The sequence below is a fragment of the Cupressus sempervirens genome, chromosome 8, assembly GCF_028749045.1.
Source record: "Cupressus sempervirens isolate cs-2001-9-10 chromosome 8, ASM2874904v1, whole genome shotgun sequence".
NCBI lineage: Eukaryota > Viridiplantae > Streptophyta > Pinopsida > Cupressales > Cupressaceae > Cupressus > Cupressus sempervirens.
The window spans coordinates 804,035,662-804,051,831 of NC_143125.1; the positions used below are offsets into that span (position 1 = coordinate 804,035,662).

Genomic DNA, 16,170 nt, shown 5'->3' on the forward strand with positions numbered 1-16,170 from the left:
AAAAGTATTTAACCAATAAAATGCAATACAAATATATATCATTGTCATCATAACTAACCATTACCTAATGGAAAGAGAGATCAGTTTCTGCTAATAAAGATATGTTACTTTTCAAATGAAGACAATTTTACAACCTCCTTACATATTTAGATGAAAGAGAACCGATGGCTATAACAAAATAACTTGAAAGAAATAACCAATTAAATGATATTAACCATCTATCATATCTTCTACTCGAAATTTCAAATTCATAAAAATAAAATATATGTTACTAGAAGATATTTGAATGCAGATCATTTCTTGCCTTGTGCAAGCCTTGGCATCAGGGGGAGAGGAAAAGCATTCTCAACAGCTTAACCTCCCAACCGCAAACCCTTAAGCAACCCCACACAATCTCTACTAAGAAAGGTCTGCCCTACTTGGGAATAAACATGGGACACCCTATCTAGCCACTGAGCATCCTAGTATTAAAGTATCAACTCACCACTCGACTAGACAACAAGATCTAAAAAATTGGACTACCATGAGCTAACTCAATTTAAACCTCCTTCTATTACTTGCTTATTTCTTACCAATTGTTATTTGTTACTAATTGTTCTTTCTCTTATCATGTAGGGATATACCCGTGGTTCAATAAATATCAATACACACCCTTCATCTCAACCATGTTGGTCTTCTTGGATGAATGTTTGGGGTGATTGCATAACATTAAATATTCACAGCCAACCCATACTGCCCAACCTGGGCCTATGGCTTCACAAAAGATTCATAATACATGACTTTCATAAGAGTACCGAAACATTATATATTCACAGCCAATCCATTATACCCGACCTGGGCCTCTGGCTTAGTAAAAGATTCATAATACTTTGTAAATCATTTATAGGTTCTTCTTGAGAGTGTTGCCCTTATCTCATAGTCATATGAAGGGATGTCCCTGTATAAGTTGGCACTAGAATGGAATTATCTATGAAACACAGCTCTGATATAAAATCAATTTAATACTTCAGATATGAAATTATCATTATGTTATGAAACAGTATTCAATTTTGCTTTCCATATTCTGTTACGGCTTCAACATTCTGACATTCAATCAGTACTCTGCTATGAATTAGCAGTCTGATATGATATCAATATTCGATTATGGAATCAAAGTTTAAATGTATCACTCATTCAGGCTGTCACTTGATCTTCAAGACTTATACTAATGTACAACCATTATGGAAAATAAAGACACGTCTTTCAAATTCAAAAGAAACTCTCTTATTCAAATGGAAAAACAATCAAAAAGATTGCATAACCTAGCAATGGATTCGGCCTCTTGGCTAGCAATCGGTTTCTTTGCACTTGCAGACTTGAACGCATTCTTAGCAATGGAGGTTCACAACACTTGCAGTCAATTTATACGCTTTATACAGTGGTCTTGCAAAATTATACCATGGTGAGATTAATAGAATTAACAGAGCTGTCGTGGCTAAAAATGGTTGCAAAATATAGAGCTATTGTATTGATAAATGATGGCAAAATACAAGGCTGCCGTGGCTGAGAAAAGATAGCAATTCAGATCTTTGAATGCTTGGAAACACCCTCTCCCCTCTCGGGTGCCTATAGTCTCCTCCATATAAGCTACTTCATGCATGGTTTAAAAAAGAACAAGAGAAAGGTGATAGTGAAATAGTTAAAAGAAAATCAAGAACCATCAATACATGTGGCACACATCCAAAATTAAAGAGGTCACCGAACTGTCATAAAGGGCCGATAACAATAATTAGCAAGTTGGCCGCTCAAGTTGAATAATAGAACTATAGCCAAGGTTGGAAAACTAATTATACCTTAAAATTTTACATCATGGTATCTATAAATACCTAAATATGTATGTACACATATACATGTATATGTGTAACCCCCAATCTTATATTTCTTAGGTATACATCAAATATCAAGTATGCATATATGTTCATATATATCTTAGTTGGTTTACGCATATACATATATACATGTATGTTCATGTATAGATAAATAACATGGTATTGATATGATAGGACATGCCTTATACACTAGTAGGCTCCAAACAAATACACAAATGATAAAGGTAACAACATGTTCATATTTCAAATTATGCTTAGTGATTTCCTTTATTGTTAAATGATATATATATTAACTGGTTAGCTTATGGTAGTCCCTTGGTATACCCTTGCTTGCCTGACCATTTTCCCTTAGCCATGGTGGTCAAGGCTCATAACTATTGGCTGAATGGTAGGCGGTGCCACCCGTGCCCAATTCCTTCTCTGGCAATGCTTCGCCCCCTTCACCATGTTACTACAAGAGAAGTCAAAATCATCATAGCATATAATCATATTAACCAAGACTGATTTGAAATCAATGGCCCAGATTAATCCATTACAAACCCTAATTAGGGAAACCAAAATAGTCAATAGAAATGAAGCACCAAAATATTAGCCAATGAGAAAATTCTAAGGGTTGAGGACTAATAGGAAGCAAGGAAGTCACCTAATCATCATACAACTCATCGTTATCACCATGTATGCCTCTTCCTCTTGCAATCTTTATCTTTATTCCACTTCCTTATCCTTAGGGATTCTTCATCATTCTTGGACTTTTTCTCTTAGATGTCTTGACTTTGTAATACTTAAACCCTTCGTATTTCCACCTTCATTGTTTGGAATTCTTCTTGATTGTTGGGACAATTCCTTAAACACATTAACATCTTCCTTGGTACATTAAATCTTTCTTCGCATATTGAATCTTCTTAAATCCATTTCCTTATGTGACTCGATAATCATTAGGATCACTCCCTTGATGAGAATCTTGTCCTTGAATGCTTGCTTGCTCTCGACTTCAAACTTGTCCTTATGTCCCTATTTCTATACTAATTTTGGTGTTAGAATCATCCTCAAACATTCCTTGGTGTACTCGTTTGATCCTTACTGAAAATTGATGTGAATGGAGACGAGTTGATCTCTTTGTATGATAGTCCTTATTCTTCAAGCATTTAATCAAGTGAAATTTGTCTTGCATAGGGACATATGAATGTTCATGAATTGAATCCTTGAACTTGTCCCTGGACTCCCTTAAATTTGGACTCGTCCCATGTTTTCTGTTTGATGGAGGTTTGGTCTTGGGATAATTCCTTCAGCTTGATCCTTAAATTTTCTTTCCTTTGTTCCAGCTTTGAAGTACATCATCTTGAAGCATTGTCTTCCTTTGAACTTGATTGCTTTAGACTAGTCCTCTTTTGTTGCTATCCTTAGCCTTGAGCTTGAACTTGTCTTCCGCCTTCCTTTATTCACTTCCTTGCAACTATCCCTACCTTTGATCCAGACATGATTCTTGGTAGAATGCCTGCAGTCAGTATGGTATCTAAAGAACTTAATCAAAATAAGGAATTTCAAACTTCTAAAACCTTGACTTAATCCTTGAATTCAATGCCATGACTTAGTAATTCTTTTCCTTGAGAGTTGTAACAAAAATAGGCTCTTGAAATAGAATCCTAAGACAACAATAATTGATCAATACTTGGCCACCAAAATGACATTATCAGACTTCCATTAAAGTCTAATTTTATGAGGACATGCTATATATGTCTGAAAATTGGCTTCAAACTAGTCCTAACAAATTGTGAGATTCACCATACATTATGCCCATGGATCTATTTGTGAACTATGAATCAAAATCATGACTTTATCAAGCACCAAGATCATACTTTATCACAAATGTCACCCTAACATGTTTGGAGACATAACTGCAACTACACTCTTTTAGATGAATTTAAGCTGCAAATTCATCGATTTAGATGCCCAAGGACCTCCTAAAGACTTGGTAATATTTGTAATAACCCCAATTGGCTACATCCTTAATAATCATCAATTTTCTTCATTATTTAATAGTTTGACATTTCGTCAAACATTTGTCAGCCTTTACTGTTATTGTTGCAAATGTGATAATCAGATTTTCAAAATTACACTAGACAATGCAATTGGGCACTTACAATTTCAAATCAATTTAATACTAAGAAGTTTGTATGAATGCCAACATTAATTCATAACTCTGCCCTACGAACTGTGCAATTATATAATTATGAAAGACAAAGGATTTGCTTCAGCTTTAATTCATTACCAACAATATTTCAAACAAATAGTAACAGCAATAATATATTAAAATGCCAATAACCTGGAAATATAGATTGGCTTTGAATTTTAATTTGCAGTCCAATGTGAATCTACAGCAGCCCCAATAATATATATCACAGGCCATATAAATTGACATGGGTCTTGAAAATTGTAACACGACCCTTCAGAAATGTCAAACAAACCCTCCTTAGGTTGACACAACCCTGCAATTGATAAATTGTTGCCCTATTGTGAAACGGAAGCCCTATAACACTTAGATTGAACTCTCAGCCAAGACATAGAAGCATAAAATTAATAAATCAGCCTTCAATTCGTTCTCCAGAATCTAGTCTTCAGCACTTGTTCAATCAACTTCTCAATAACAGTAGAGAAGCAATTACAACTTGCTTTACCTCAGCAGCAAATTGCAAGATAAACTTAGAATCTAACCCTTAAACTTCAGCAAGGACACAAAACCACAGACTTAGAATTGTCACAAAGACAACAAGCAAAGAGATAAACAAATAATCGAATGCTTTTCTCATCAAATGTCCTCATATTTATAATCTCTAAACGGCACCAGTTCCCCAAAAGAACTCCACTTACACAATATTAAAATATAATAAAATGTCATTAATATAATTTATTAATTGCTTTTGGCTCCAAAAATGACCGTTTCCACCATAACTTAATATTTTGACACGCAAGGCCACTGTTTCTTGTTCCCATGATTTAAAACTTTTCGTCCCGGTTCCAACGAGCTATGATATTGAGGTGACCAACCAACAAAAGCAACAAAAATAGCAACCTCCGTGTATTTAGATGAATAATAATAATAATTCACCCATGTTGCGAAAACAACTGAAGAAGTATTAGAATCGAAATTTGACAACACCAAAGTGATCCTGATGATGAAAGATGATTAATGAGCCTGACGGGGTGAATTCCTATAAATAGACGCTCCCTCCAAGATTCTTCAAGCCCAAACTGGAAGTCCAAAATATTACCCATCATCTCGAACTCAACTGAGCTCATCGGAACCAACAATTTGACTTACTATAAATAGCAAGTCCCTCAAATGGAGCCAAAACACACCATAGGCTGCTGAAAAGCCTATAACCCCACAACTGAGACTCTCAAATCCCACAGTCAGCTCACGAGGGTTGAGATGGTGAATTGAACAAGCTAACTGCAGGAACCTGCTAAAAATGGAGACATTACAATATCAAACTCAAGGATTGATGAAGTTGAGAATTTATTGGGAATTTCAAAAAAATAAAAAAATCACCCCTGCTGCTAATGTCTGCAGACCTGGGTCTTGAAACGGAAGATTTTCAGACCTTTAATGGCTTAAGATGAGCCCAAAATGTTGTACAAATGTCTGCAATAGATTATCAACCAGATTTGTTACCATAAAGAAAACTCAGAATTATATGGAAAAAAGTTGATTCTTAGAAGAGTTTTCAGACTTTTGCTCATAACTTACTCACCTCAGCTCTTTAATGCCTCAAATTGGTTGCAAAAGTTGTGTCTTGGCCTGGGGATTAATCTGCAAACAAGCTTTGGGAAGTTTGGCGCTTAAATGAATTTATATGTTTTTTCAGATATTCACCCCTACTCTATCAACCCTCAGACTTTATTCTGAAAATGGACATTTTCAGGCTCTTTCGATTTCATATTGGTCTCAGAACTTTCAGCAATCACCCTTCTTTAATCTGCAAAAGGTTCGGGCCTCTCTTGGGAGAGTCCCTCACCGTTAAGCCTTCAAGGAAGCTAGTTTAGGTTGGGGATGGCACCGAGTTTCGGTATCGCCCTCCAGGGGTCGCCCTCCGAGGGTTCCTGCCGAACCCCATTCTCTCTCTTTGCTTGCTGTTCATTCACTGTTCAGTGAAGTTACTGCTCCTGGTTTGGTTAGGTTAGGTTGGTTAGGTTCAAGAAACCCAACCTCTTCATTCACTACCTAGTTCAGTGAATGCTCCTACCGAACCATACCATTTCTTACAAGTTCAGTTCGGAAGGAAAAGACCAATTGCCAGGCCGTAGGGGGTACTGGTACTGCAACGGAGGTTGGAAAAATATGGCAACTTTGGCAAAAAACTATCTTCATGGGAGTAAATTCAGATTTGATCTGCCTACTAATGTCCTCACAACTCACCTCAAGTTTTCAGCTTTCAGCCATCTGCTACATCAGATCCATGAATATGGTTCCTATCCTCCTCCTTAGTCAATTTCCAGCCTTCCTAGGCTTGATTGACCTCTTCCTCAGCTCCTTGCTTCTTGCCTTGGTCACTTAACTCATTTTACTTGCTCCTTTATAGAGCCTTATGCTTCTATATTGCCTTATGCTTCTTTGTTGTAGCCGTCAGTCCTTTTGAAGGAGTTTTAGTTTGACATTCACCTCCCACAAGCAATGTGGGACAAAACATTTTCCCCCATCTAGAAGCTGCCTACCTTTATTTTATTATTTTCCTATAATTTAATTTATTTATCAATTAAATACATTAATGGGGAAAATTGCCCTTTATTATTCAAGATAAAGTGTCCATGGATTCAAAAGGGGATATCCACACTCTGCCTCCTTCCATTACAAGTAGGAAAATCAACTTCTCCAATGATAATCCTCATTTTCTACACTTGGAACGTTTTACCTAAGTTTGCTCACTAATGGGGAATTTCGTGTAATGTCCCCAATTTTGTCGGCATCAGAGTTTTAGGGATTAGCCTATTATTGTGATCTTTGTAGGCTAATTATTGTGAATAGAGGGTCTTCTATAGCAGTGGCTTGGCTTGGGAGGGTCTTATCTTCTCCACATTTCAATAAGTTTCAGGTTGGTCTTCATTTGGCTCAAATTGGACTTCGTTTGGGCTTAGTTTTGTGTACTTACTATTTGTGGTAAGTTGGATGTTGATAGAGATGGACCCTTTCTATTTTTGGAAAGTGTATTTGATCACATGGAGAAATAATAGGTATGAATCCTATTTCAAACGGCATATTTAAATGGTGAGTATTTTGGGAGTTATTATATTTTTAGTGGCCAAATTATTATTAATTAATTAAATGGCTTATTATAAAGTTATAATTTAACTTTATAATTCACTTAAGTTGAAGGTTGAATTATCATTGGAAAGAGTCATTTATTAATTAGTTAAGCCAAGTGAGAGAATCTCATAGAAGCTTCTAATTATTGTTGTGTGGTAAACCTTCTTGAGTGAAGTTACACTTTAGCAATGAAAGGAAATCTGGAGGTCATAAATACAAGCCCATTTGTTGAGAAAAGCATGCTTGGATATTTTCTTTTCTTTTGATGCCTTTGTGGCTTTTTCTAAGTTCTGAATTTTGTGCCCTTGCTGAAATATATGGGTTTGAATTCTGAGTTGTTCCATTGGATCTACAGCTAAAGTATTGTAGATTCAAATCTGAGATTTTATTTTGGATTGTATTGCAAATAGTTGCTGAGGTAAAACTATTTGCTATCTTCTCCTACTATTCTCACTGTGTCTAAGGAGGAATTTGTTTTCATTGATTGTTGAACAAATTGGAAGTGATTCATTGGCTGAAGATTGTCTTGAAAATCTGTGATTGAAAGAAGGTTTTTTGTGGGATATCTTTTCATACTGTTTCGGCTGTAGCTGAGAAGAGTTCTTAGGCTGCGGTTGTTGAGTTGCAAGGGCTGTGAACAGATTTAGTGAACCAGTGATCAAGTTTTAAGGGGTTTGCATTGAGAATTCAAGGACCTGTTTCTGCACATTATTTTTAGCATTTACTTCTGCAAATTGGGAGCCTTCTCCTTCAAGCAAATCTGCTGCATAATTACCAACTTTCCTTTCCTTATTGTAATTCTCAATTACATTAAGAGTAACAGTTTGCAATCTTTTAATGCAATAAGATTCATGACATTGAACTTATCAGTTTTGTGTCAGCTCCATTATTGCAAATGCATTGCTAAGGTGAACATATATCAGTAGCAACTTATCATGTTAAAAGATGTATGCTTTCCACAGTTCAATATTACTAAGTTTAGCATAAAAGGGAAACATAAGAAGCTGAAAATTACAAGCATTCGCAATACTTCAAGCTGGGTTGTTGATGTGAGTCAGTTGGGCTTTAACAGTGATATCAAAGTTTGTTTGCAAACTCTTTGACAACATGTCAAACAACTGTTCAATTAAAAAATAATTGGTGTTTATTGAAGTTATAACCAGCTGAAGGTTATTACATTTTGACCCATGTACGCCCCATGTAGGGATAAGTAAAATCCCATGCTCAAAGAAAAATCACATCCTTAATCATCTCGAAGGGGAAAATGACATGTGTTTGGACAAATCCATACATTCATGGGGCAATCCACGCTTTCCATAGGGATAATCCACACTTTTATACCAAAATTTGACAGGTATAAAACCAGAAGGGAAACTTGCCTGCATTTGGACTCTTGATTGACACCTTATATCTTTGGATTCCAGGTGTGAAAAAATGACCCGTCTAGATATTTCCAACACTTGAAAATTTTCAAGAAAATGCCATTTAAAATGGGGAATTTCATGCTATGTCAGGATTTTGGTCAATTTAAGTAGGGAAATTCATGCTTTGTCTGGACTTTTGGTCAATTTAAGTGGGAAATTCATGCTACCTCCAGATTTTGATCAAAATAAGTGCGGAAATTCATGCTATGTCCGAATTTTGAACACATGAAGCGGAAAAATTCATAATAATTCAAGATTTTGCAACATAATGCTGGTACTGGGTGCATCGGGATGTCGGGACGCATTTCTAGGACAAGGGGGACAAAGGACCTCAATTTTGGGACGAAGGGGGGATGGTGGCAAGGGGTCGAGGGGGCAGGGGGTGTTGTATGCTATACATGTAGAACTTGAACTGCTAGTTATGAAATGATGTTTCAGTTTGACATATGAAACTGAAATACTTGAACATAGCAAAATCGCAACACTAACCAGAACCATTGAACATATAATATAGTAACATAGTACAAACCCAATAGTAACATTCAAAAATCAAAATTCAAATAGAAATTCAAGTATCCATCCCAGCAACAATGTGGTTATAGAATGGTGGAGGTGGGGGTACTTGGGTACACAAGTACCCAGTGTGGGGACGTCTCAGGAACGGGTACTTTGAGATTTTGGTGGGGTGTGAGTACTCATGTTTCACTAACTTTTTGTGTATTTTATCAAGAAATTTTGATTTTCCTTAGGATTTTGATGATTTCACGTATGGAAAATCAATTTCTATAAGGATTTTAAGGTCCTTATGAATGAAATATGCCTTTATAATATATTTTGGACTATTTGACAAGCCAAAATTTAAATACACTTAGGATTTAAGGTCCAACCCACTATAACTTGACCCAAAAGGATTTCACTTTTAACATTCCCACTATAAAATCGTAACTTGACAACTTGATTTTTGAGTCACCCCTCAATCTTTTAAAGCTTTGAAATGCCAACATTACTGCCAAATCCTAACAACTATGAGCAAAAAGATGGGGTCCCCATTTGCAATGGGGTGATGGTGTGAAAACCTTGCAACAGGCCCTAGTTAACAATATATGCTTCATTGGCTGAACCTTCCAATCTTTCAATGTAATTCATGCTCCTATGAGCATGATAAAGTTACTTAGCTCCTAACAAAGAATTTCTTGAGCGTGCTTATACGTTATGAGAAATTTGAACAAAAATAGTCATTTAAGGACCCCGCCAGCCATTATACCTGCTTAGAAGGGTTGCTGATAGAACAACTGATTAACAAGTGAATGATACACATAAATTCTATAATGTCAGTTCCTACCTATAACACAGTTCATACTTCTTAGCACCTTAGTCCTCACCTCTACATAATCCTATGCCTAAGCAAAATTCCACCCTTCTAATTCTATAAGACAATACATTTAAGTACCATAAACATTCATTGCTGAATCTTTAAGCTGAAAATTAAACTTTGTTACGAATTCACAACATGCATAATAGAGAGCAATTGTCTTGAAGAACATCATCATAAAGCTAGTAATCAAATAACCATTGAGCTTGAAAATTTGTTGGATCAACCTGAAAATCCAGATATCTATTTACAAAAAATACTTACATGTCTTGAACTTGTGAACCAGGAATGGTATCAATAACGCATTCTTGTAAATGATGTTGATACAATTTATAAAGTCCTAAAGTTAAGTCTGTCATATCCCAGCAACTCATTCCTGCAGCACACTTCTTGATGCTTTCTGCAAGTAGAGGTAACCCATCATTGATATTCATGGAAAATCCAATATTCTCAAACTCTTGAGACTTTCTGCAGTCCTCCATTGTATCAGAAGTTTCCAGTTACAGTCAGATCAGTCAGATAACCTGTCTATTCATTCCTGTGCCAAGTAATAGTATCAATTACTGATAAACTAGATCCTCTTGAAGAAAGACAGACTTATTAAAATTTTACTTTGATATATAATGAGCATGTAAATCGCTCTAAAATTATGAAATGGGGCAGAATATAAATCCTTGAAAAATGCTCAAGTTAAAAAAGATTGGAAAGGAACAAAAAGAACTATTCTAATAACTCCATTTGAGTGGGTTCCACAAAATTATAAATCAAGTTAACCTCAGCCTGGAACATATCATTCATTGAGATATTCTAACAGCATTTGCAATCAACAAAACTTAAGGCTATCAAGCATAACTCATTCTAAAATGAGAAGATATTAATATCTTCTTCACACATTATATTGCAATAATCACTTACATACTTTAACAAAAAAATTGGTTTCCGTTAGAAATCAAAAAAAACACCCTGTATGTATTTGAATTAATTATTAAGCCTTACCAACATCTTAAAACCAAATGTAGAGAGCTACAAGTATTTTTAAAAAGAATAAGATGATTGCCAGCACAGGAAGAGTAGCATTGCCATATATCGTGTTAGGATCACCAATCTTATTCTTCTAGATAAGCATCTTACAAGAATTACAAAGAAAATGGCATATAGATTACCAATTTGATGTAAATTGATGAAGTCAAACTCTTTCCCATTACAACTTTGTTGGCAGAACTTACCTTCCATAAAAGCAGCTGATGATATTTGACAGTTTGGATGAAACAATCTAAATTCATCAAAAACACCCAAAGTCAAGATATGATGATCAATGCAAATATTAGTTTATAGATGAATTGTCTTCATTTTCTTCAGAATAAGTGATTTTTAATATGTTTCCTATGACAAGTGAAAACCATAATTTTTATTTTCTTCAAAAATTGGAGATGGTTGCTGTAAGCTTCTAGCTATTTAATAGAAAAAAGTATAAAACTGAAGTACATCCAAATACTAAACAAAAGGCACAATTCTTTGGAATGTAAACTTTATCGAATCCATCAATGTGATTAAACTATAACTTGGGCCTAGTGTGAAATAGTTGAGAATATATTTGTTTTAAGTTTGTTATCCAGCATGAAATGTTTGGCAATGTACTTTTAAAAAACAAATACCACAAACTTAGCATCTCTATATCAAAATATTACAATCCTGACAAAAACATAAATACTTTGTTTTAGATTAAGGTAAAAACAGGTTTTGAAGGGACCCAAAACCCTTTAACAAAAGCAAAAGAGAAGCATTAAGAACCAACCAAGTTTTACAAGGACCTGAAACCTAGAGTAAAGCAAAAACACAAAAAACCAGGTTTTACAAGGATTTGAAACCGCAAGTTTTACCAAACACCCCCAAGTTTTACAAAGAGTTGGAACCTAAATGTTTTAAACAAAAAGCTAGAAAAAATAAAAACAAAACCAGCAAAAACACCCAAATCCGCAACCAACACACCAACGCCTACACCAGTTCCTTGATGCTCTTCTCCACCTCCTTACCAACTTTAGCAGTAGCTTGGATAATATCAATCGTGGTAGAAATAAGAACCTCAAGAGCATCAGTAATCTTTTTTCTCATACTTTGCCTCGTTCTCTTGCTAGGCCCTCCTAGACTCCTCGCCACAGCAATGTCTGGGGACATGATCTCCTCATTGCTTTTCTTGCCTAGACTCGCCACAGCGACGCACAAACTGGAAGTGACCTGCTCCATTCTCTAACCGCTTTCCTTAATAAGTTGACGGAGTTCCAGCTCATAATCCTTAAGTTTATCAGGTATGTTGCCGACGAGTTTCTCCAGATGGGCTCTCATAACACATTCATGGTCCAACTCTTTCTAAATGAATCCAACCTTTTTCTTGAGTAACATGATTTCATTGTATAGCCACGAGTCCAGTTGTAGAGAGGCTTCCTGTTTAAGTTTGGCAGTATACTTTGTTGTTTGTTACAGAGAAAACTAAATAGACTTTCACCTAAACCTTGATCCCTGTGCACTTCAATCGAGCCAGAAAGATATTGTGGCAAGGGTGTTAGAAAGTAAAGTCCACCAAGATAATTGAGAGGGGGGGGCGAATCGATTATCTGATCAATACAACTTTTATTAACTTTATTAATTCTCAAACATGTGATCAACATAACCAACAATTATAAGAAGATACACATACACAATACCACCAAATATGTTAACTAGGGAAACCCCTGATCAAAGTGAAAACCCTAGTGGGGATGATACCCACAAAATGATGTACTATTATATAAGTTCCTTGTAAGAGGATGGACTCCGTTAAGAGCCAATGAAATGCATTCAATACATATCAGTCCCTGTTAGGAGACTTTGAATCCCTATGAAGAGATTCCAACTCTATTACGAGTTGTGCCAACCCAATTAGGAGTTGTAGAAGGCAAAAGGACCCACTGTCCAAATAGCTTCAAGGGCAAGACCACCTGACTCATTGTCCAATTGGCCTCCGTATTATTCCTTTCAAGTTCCTTGTAAGAGGATGGACTCTGTTAGGAGGCAATGATATACATTCTGTACATATCAATTCCTGTTAGGAGACTTTGAATCCTTGTGAGGAGATTCCAACACTATTAGGAGTTGTGCCAACCCAATTAGGAGTTGTAGAAGGTAGAAGGACCCACTATCTAAACAGCTTCAAGGGCAAGACCACCTAACTCACTGTCCAACTGGCCTCTATATTATTCCTTTTAGAATAATAGTAATTGATCAACTATCCACTAGTACTCATTGCCAAATATACTCACTATGCTCATTCACTATAACTTTGTTGCACCATATACTTCTCAAATCTCAATACCAAATCCGCAAACTCGCATCATAATAATACCTTCAATCGCTTACTCACATGTACCTCTTACTTACAATAGCATCTTTCTATTTCAAAAGCATCTCATTCACTCTTACACACATCATCACAAGGAAACTAACTTTCCTTTATACCAAGTCCTCAAAATAATTTATTGAGTCAGGCTTGAGGCCTTTCCCAATTACAATTACAATAAGACATCATTATGATAAAACAATACACACTACAATACATCTTTTCATGAAATATTTTCGGATCACAGTCCTTGCAAATCTTTCACACATGTGACCTTGGACCTCACGCACTCACTGACGTCATCATGAGGATGTCTTCTACCTCTATCTAATTGCACTCAACGAGATTCTATCCCTGTTAGGAGATATAAACTGATGACCAAAAACTACTTCTCAAGAACTCTGTAAATTGTCTTCTATAAATCTTGAATAACTGCTACCAATCTTCGACTTTCTGCATGCGCTCTTAGCCACGCCATCAGGACACTATGTAGAACATGTCTTCAACTTTGCTTGATCTTATATTCAATCCTCTATCCATACGGTCTCTATCTTTGTCTACTACTCTGCCAATCTTCTCAGTATGTTGACATCAATGACAAACATAGTCATGCTAAGAATCTCTCCACCAGCAATGCTAGGATACTCCCCCATAGGAATATCCCAGCGAGGAGGTTGCCGCATCACAAAGTTGAAATTGATCCAAAAATTATCAGACAAGCATTCAAATATAATCTGACCGCTCAGAGGATGGAAATGTAGTTTTGGTGCAAGGTTTAAAACATCATAGGGAGTAATCTTAAGTGTGATATTTTTAAATATTTGGACTCCTCAAAATTTATTCAATTTCAGAAATAGAACAACTCAATCAAGTACTTATGCAAAATTATGACCTCTGCAAGTTGCAGTACCAACTATAAAAGATAACAGGTTTCACTGCAGCCAGGTTTCTCTTACAAATTAGATTGTCGTTGAACTCATCTCTGGCATAACAGGTAACATGTAATGGGTTTGGCCACCATCAAAATTGTCCTACACGGGACAACTAACATGTATGAAGAGCCACTAAAGAATTTAAATAGCTCTTCTTTCTATCTCTTTTGCCTGAGAACTGTTACTCTCCACCTTGGTCAGTTCAGTTACCCTCCCTCTGCTATAAATAAACCCATTGAGGGGTTTTTGGAAACAGGTGAAAATAGTTGGAAAAACAAGAGATTTATTAAGGTTGCAAAAGCAGAGCTTAGCACATATTGGAGGATTTTCTGATAGTAAAACTTTTGTGGTCTTAGAGATTGTGTTTGTTGTTCATTGCCATGGATTATTGGGATTACTATGCACGCTTAGTCATGGAATGCACTAGTAGCAAGTGATAGGAAACTAGGATCGTGTTCTCTTGTCAAGGAAGCAATCTTGTCAAACTGGCTTTCATAGCTGATTCTTGTTGGAGCGTTTTAATCCTCCAATGGGTTTCTCCAAGGTAAACTTTAAACTTTATAAACAACTTGTTTTGATCCTCTTTAATGTATGCCTTGTTTATGCTACAATGTGTTAGTAAATAGATTTGTTCTTCAAAAGAATGCTCAAGAATGACTTATAATGCCTGAAATGAAGAACAAACTCAACTAACAGTTGGAAAGACTACCATGGGATTGATAGCTTTCCTCTAAATTGTGAGGTACAACTCTCTCCTTAAATATATTCAATGAATTTAATGCAGATTATGTTTTTAACCTAAAGACACAAAGGCTATTGACATTCACTTATCGATATGAAATGAAAGTGTTTCAGACATGAGTAATTAAGGAAAAACCCAATAAATGGCCATTAGAACACTCTCAAAATCCTCCCAATGGCAGAGAAATCGAAGGGAATTGAATATCTCAATCTGCAGAACATGAGTACACAAACCGACAGATTCATTTACTTGGCATGACGATACAGAACAGCATTCAAAATATGAAAGAAATGACCCCCTGATCAATTTCAACTAGAGAAAAAAGTATTCAGACCTCAGGATCTGATATATATAAATCTCCCTTTATTTCAAGCACATAATAAGAACAACCACAAGATCATTTTGTCCCTGTAATCTTGTCAAACTACCCAGAAAAAAAAGCAAAACACACTAATTCCCTCTTATCTCCATTATAATCAATACTCAGAAATTCCCTCCCCTATGGCCTCATGACTGCTGAAAAAAAAGGGAAAAAAACCCCATTTTTCATAAACTCTTTCCAATAAATAATATCTCTTTGCTCCCCTTTTGTTTCTGTAACTAATTCTTGGATAATATTGCTAATCCCCATTTTATATCATTCAAATTCCCAGGTGGTTTTATTTCTTTGTGCTTTACCACTTTTCAAACATTAAAACTGGAGGCCTATAAGAATAATGTTTCCCCATTAGAAAGCCACACAACATTTTTGATGGAATATTGTCATTGATGTCACGACATCATTAATATGAGGTGTCTTCAAGGCAAATAGTAATCTATATCAGTATATTGAAGAAATTATCAAGATCAATGCAAAAGAATATATGAGGACCATTAGCATTATCATAACTAATGGACTTAATCATATTCAAGATAAAACATTAATGTCATAACTCATTCATCAACAATTCAGTCTCAGTATACATCCGCAATTACTAAGTCACGAACAAGGAAGTAATCCGACAAACAATATGAATATATGAAAAGAAATTGAAGTCAAACCTGTGCAAAAGAGGGAAACACCAAAAGAATGTTTGGTAGAGCATGAACAGTGCTACCCGCTGGTACACTGTGATATCAGAATGATTAATAGACCATTCTGAATATTTATTGTCATT

General features: G+C 35.7%; 1 protein-coding gene across 2 annotated transcripts in view; it reads right to left on the reverse strand.

Annotated features, from left to right (window-relative positions):
- LOC149544838 (uncharacterized) overlaps positions 1–16,170 on the reverse strand; it is a 189,179-nt gene that overhangs the window by 100,408 nt on the left and 72,601 nt on the right. Inside the window, exons 2-3 of one of the 2 annotated variants that reach the window (XM_089795411.1) lie at positions 11,193–11,239; positions 10,231–10,504 (exon numbers count right to left, since the gene is read on the reverse strand). In XM_089795411.1, the coding sequence (XP_089651537.1) occupies positions 10,231–10,448 (218 nt within the window). In that variant the 5' untranslated portion in view covers positions 10,449–10,504; positions 11,193–11,239. The remainder of the gene's footprint in view (positions 1–10,230; positions 10,505–11,192; positions 11,240–16,170) is intronic. The other variant, XM_089795410.1, reaches the window with a different exon arrangement.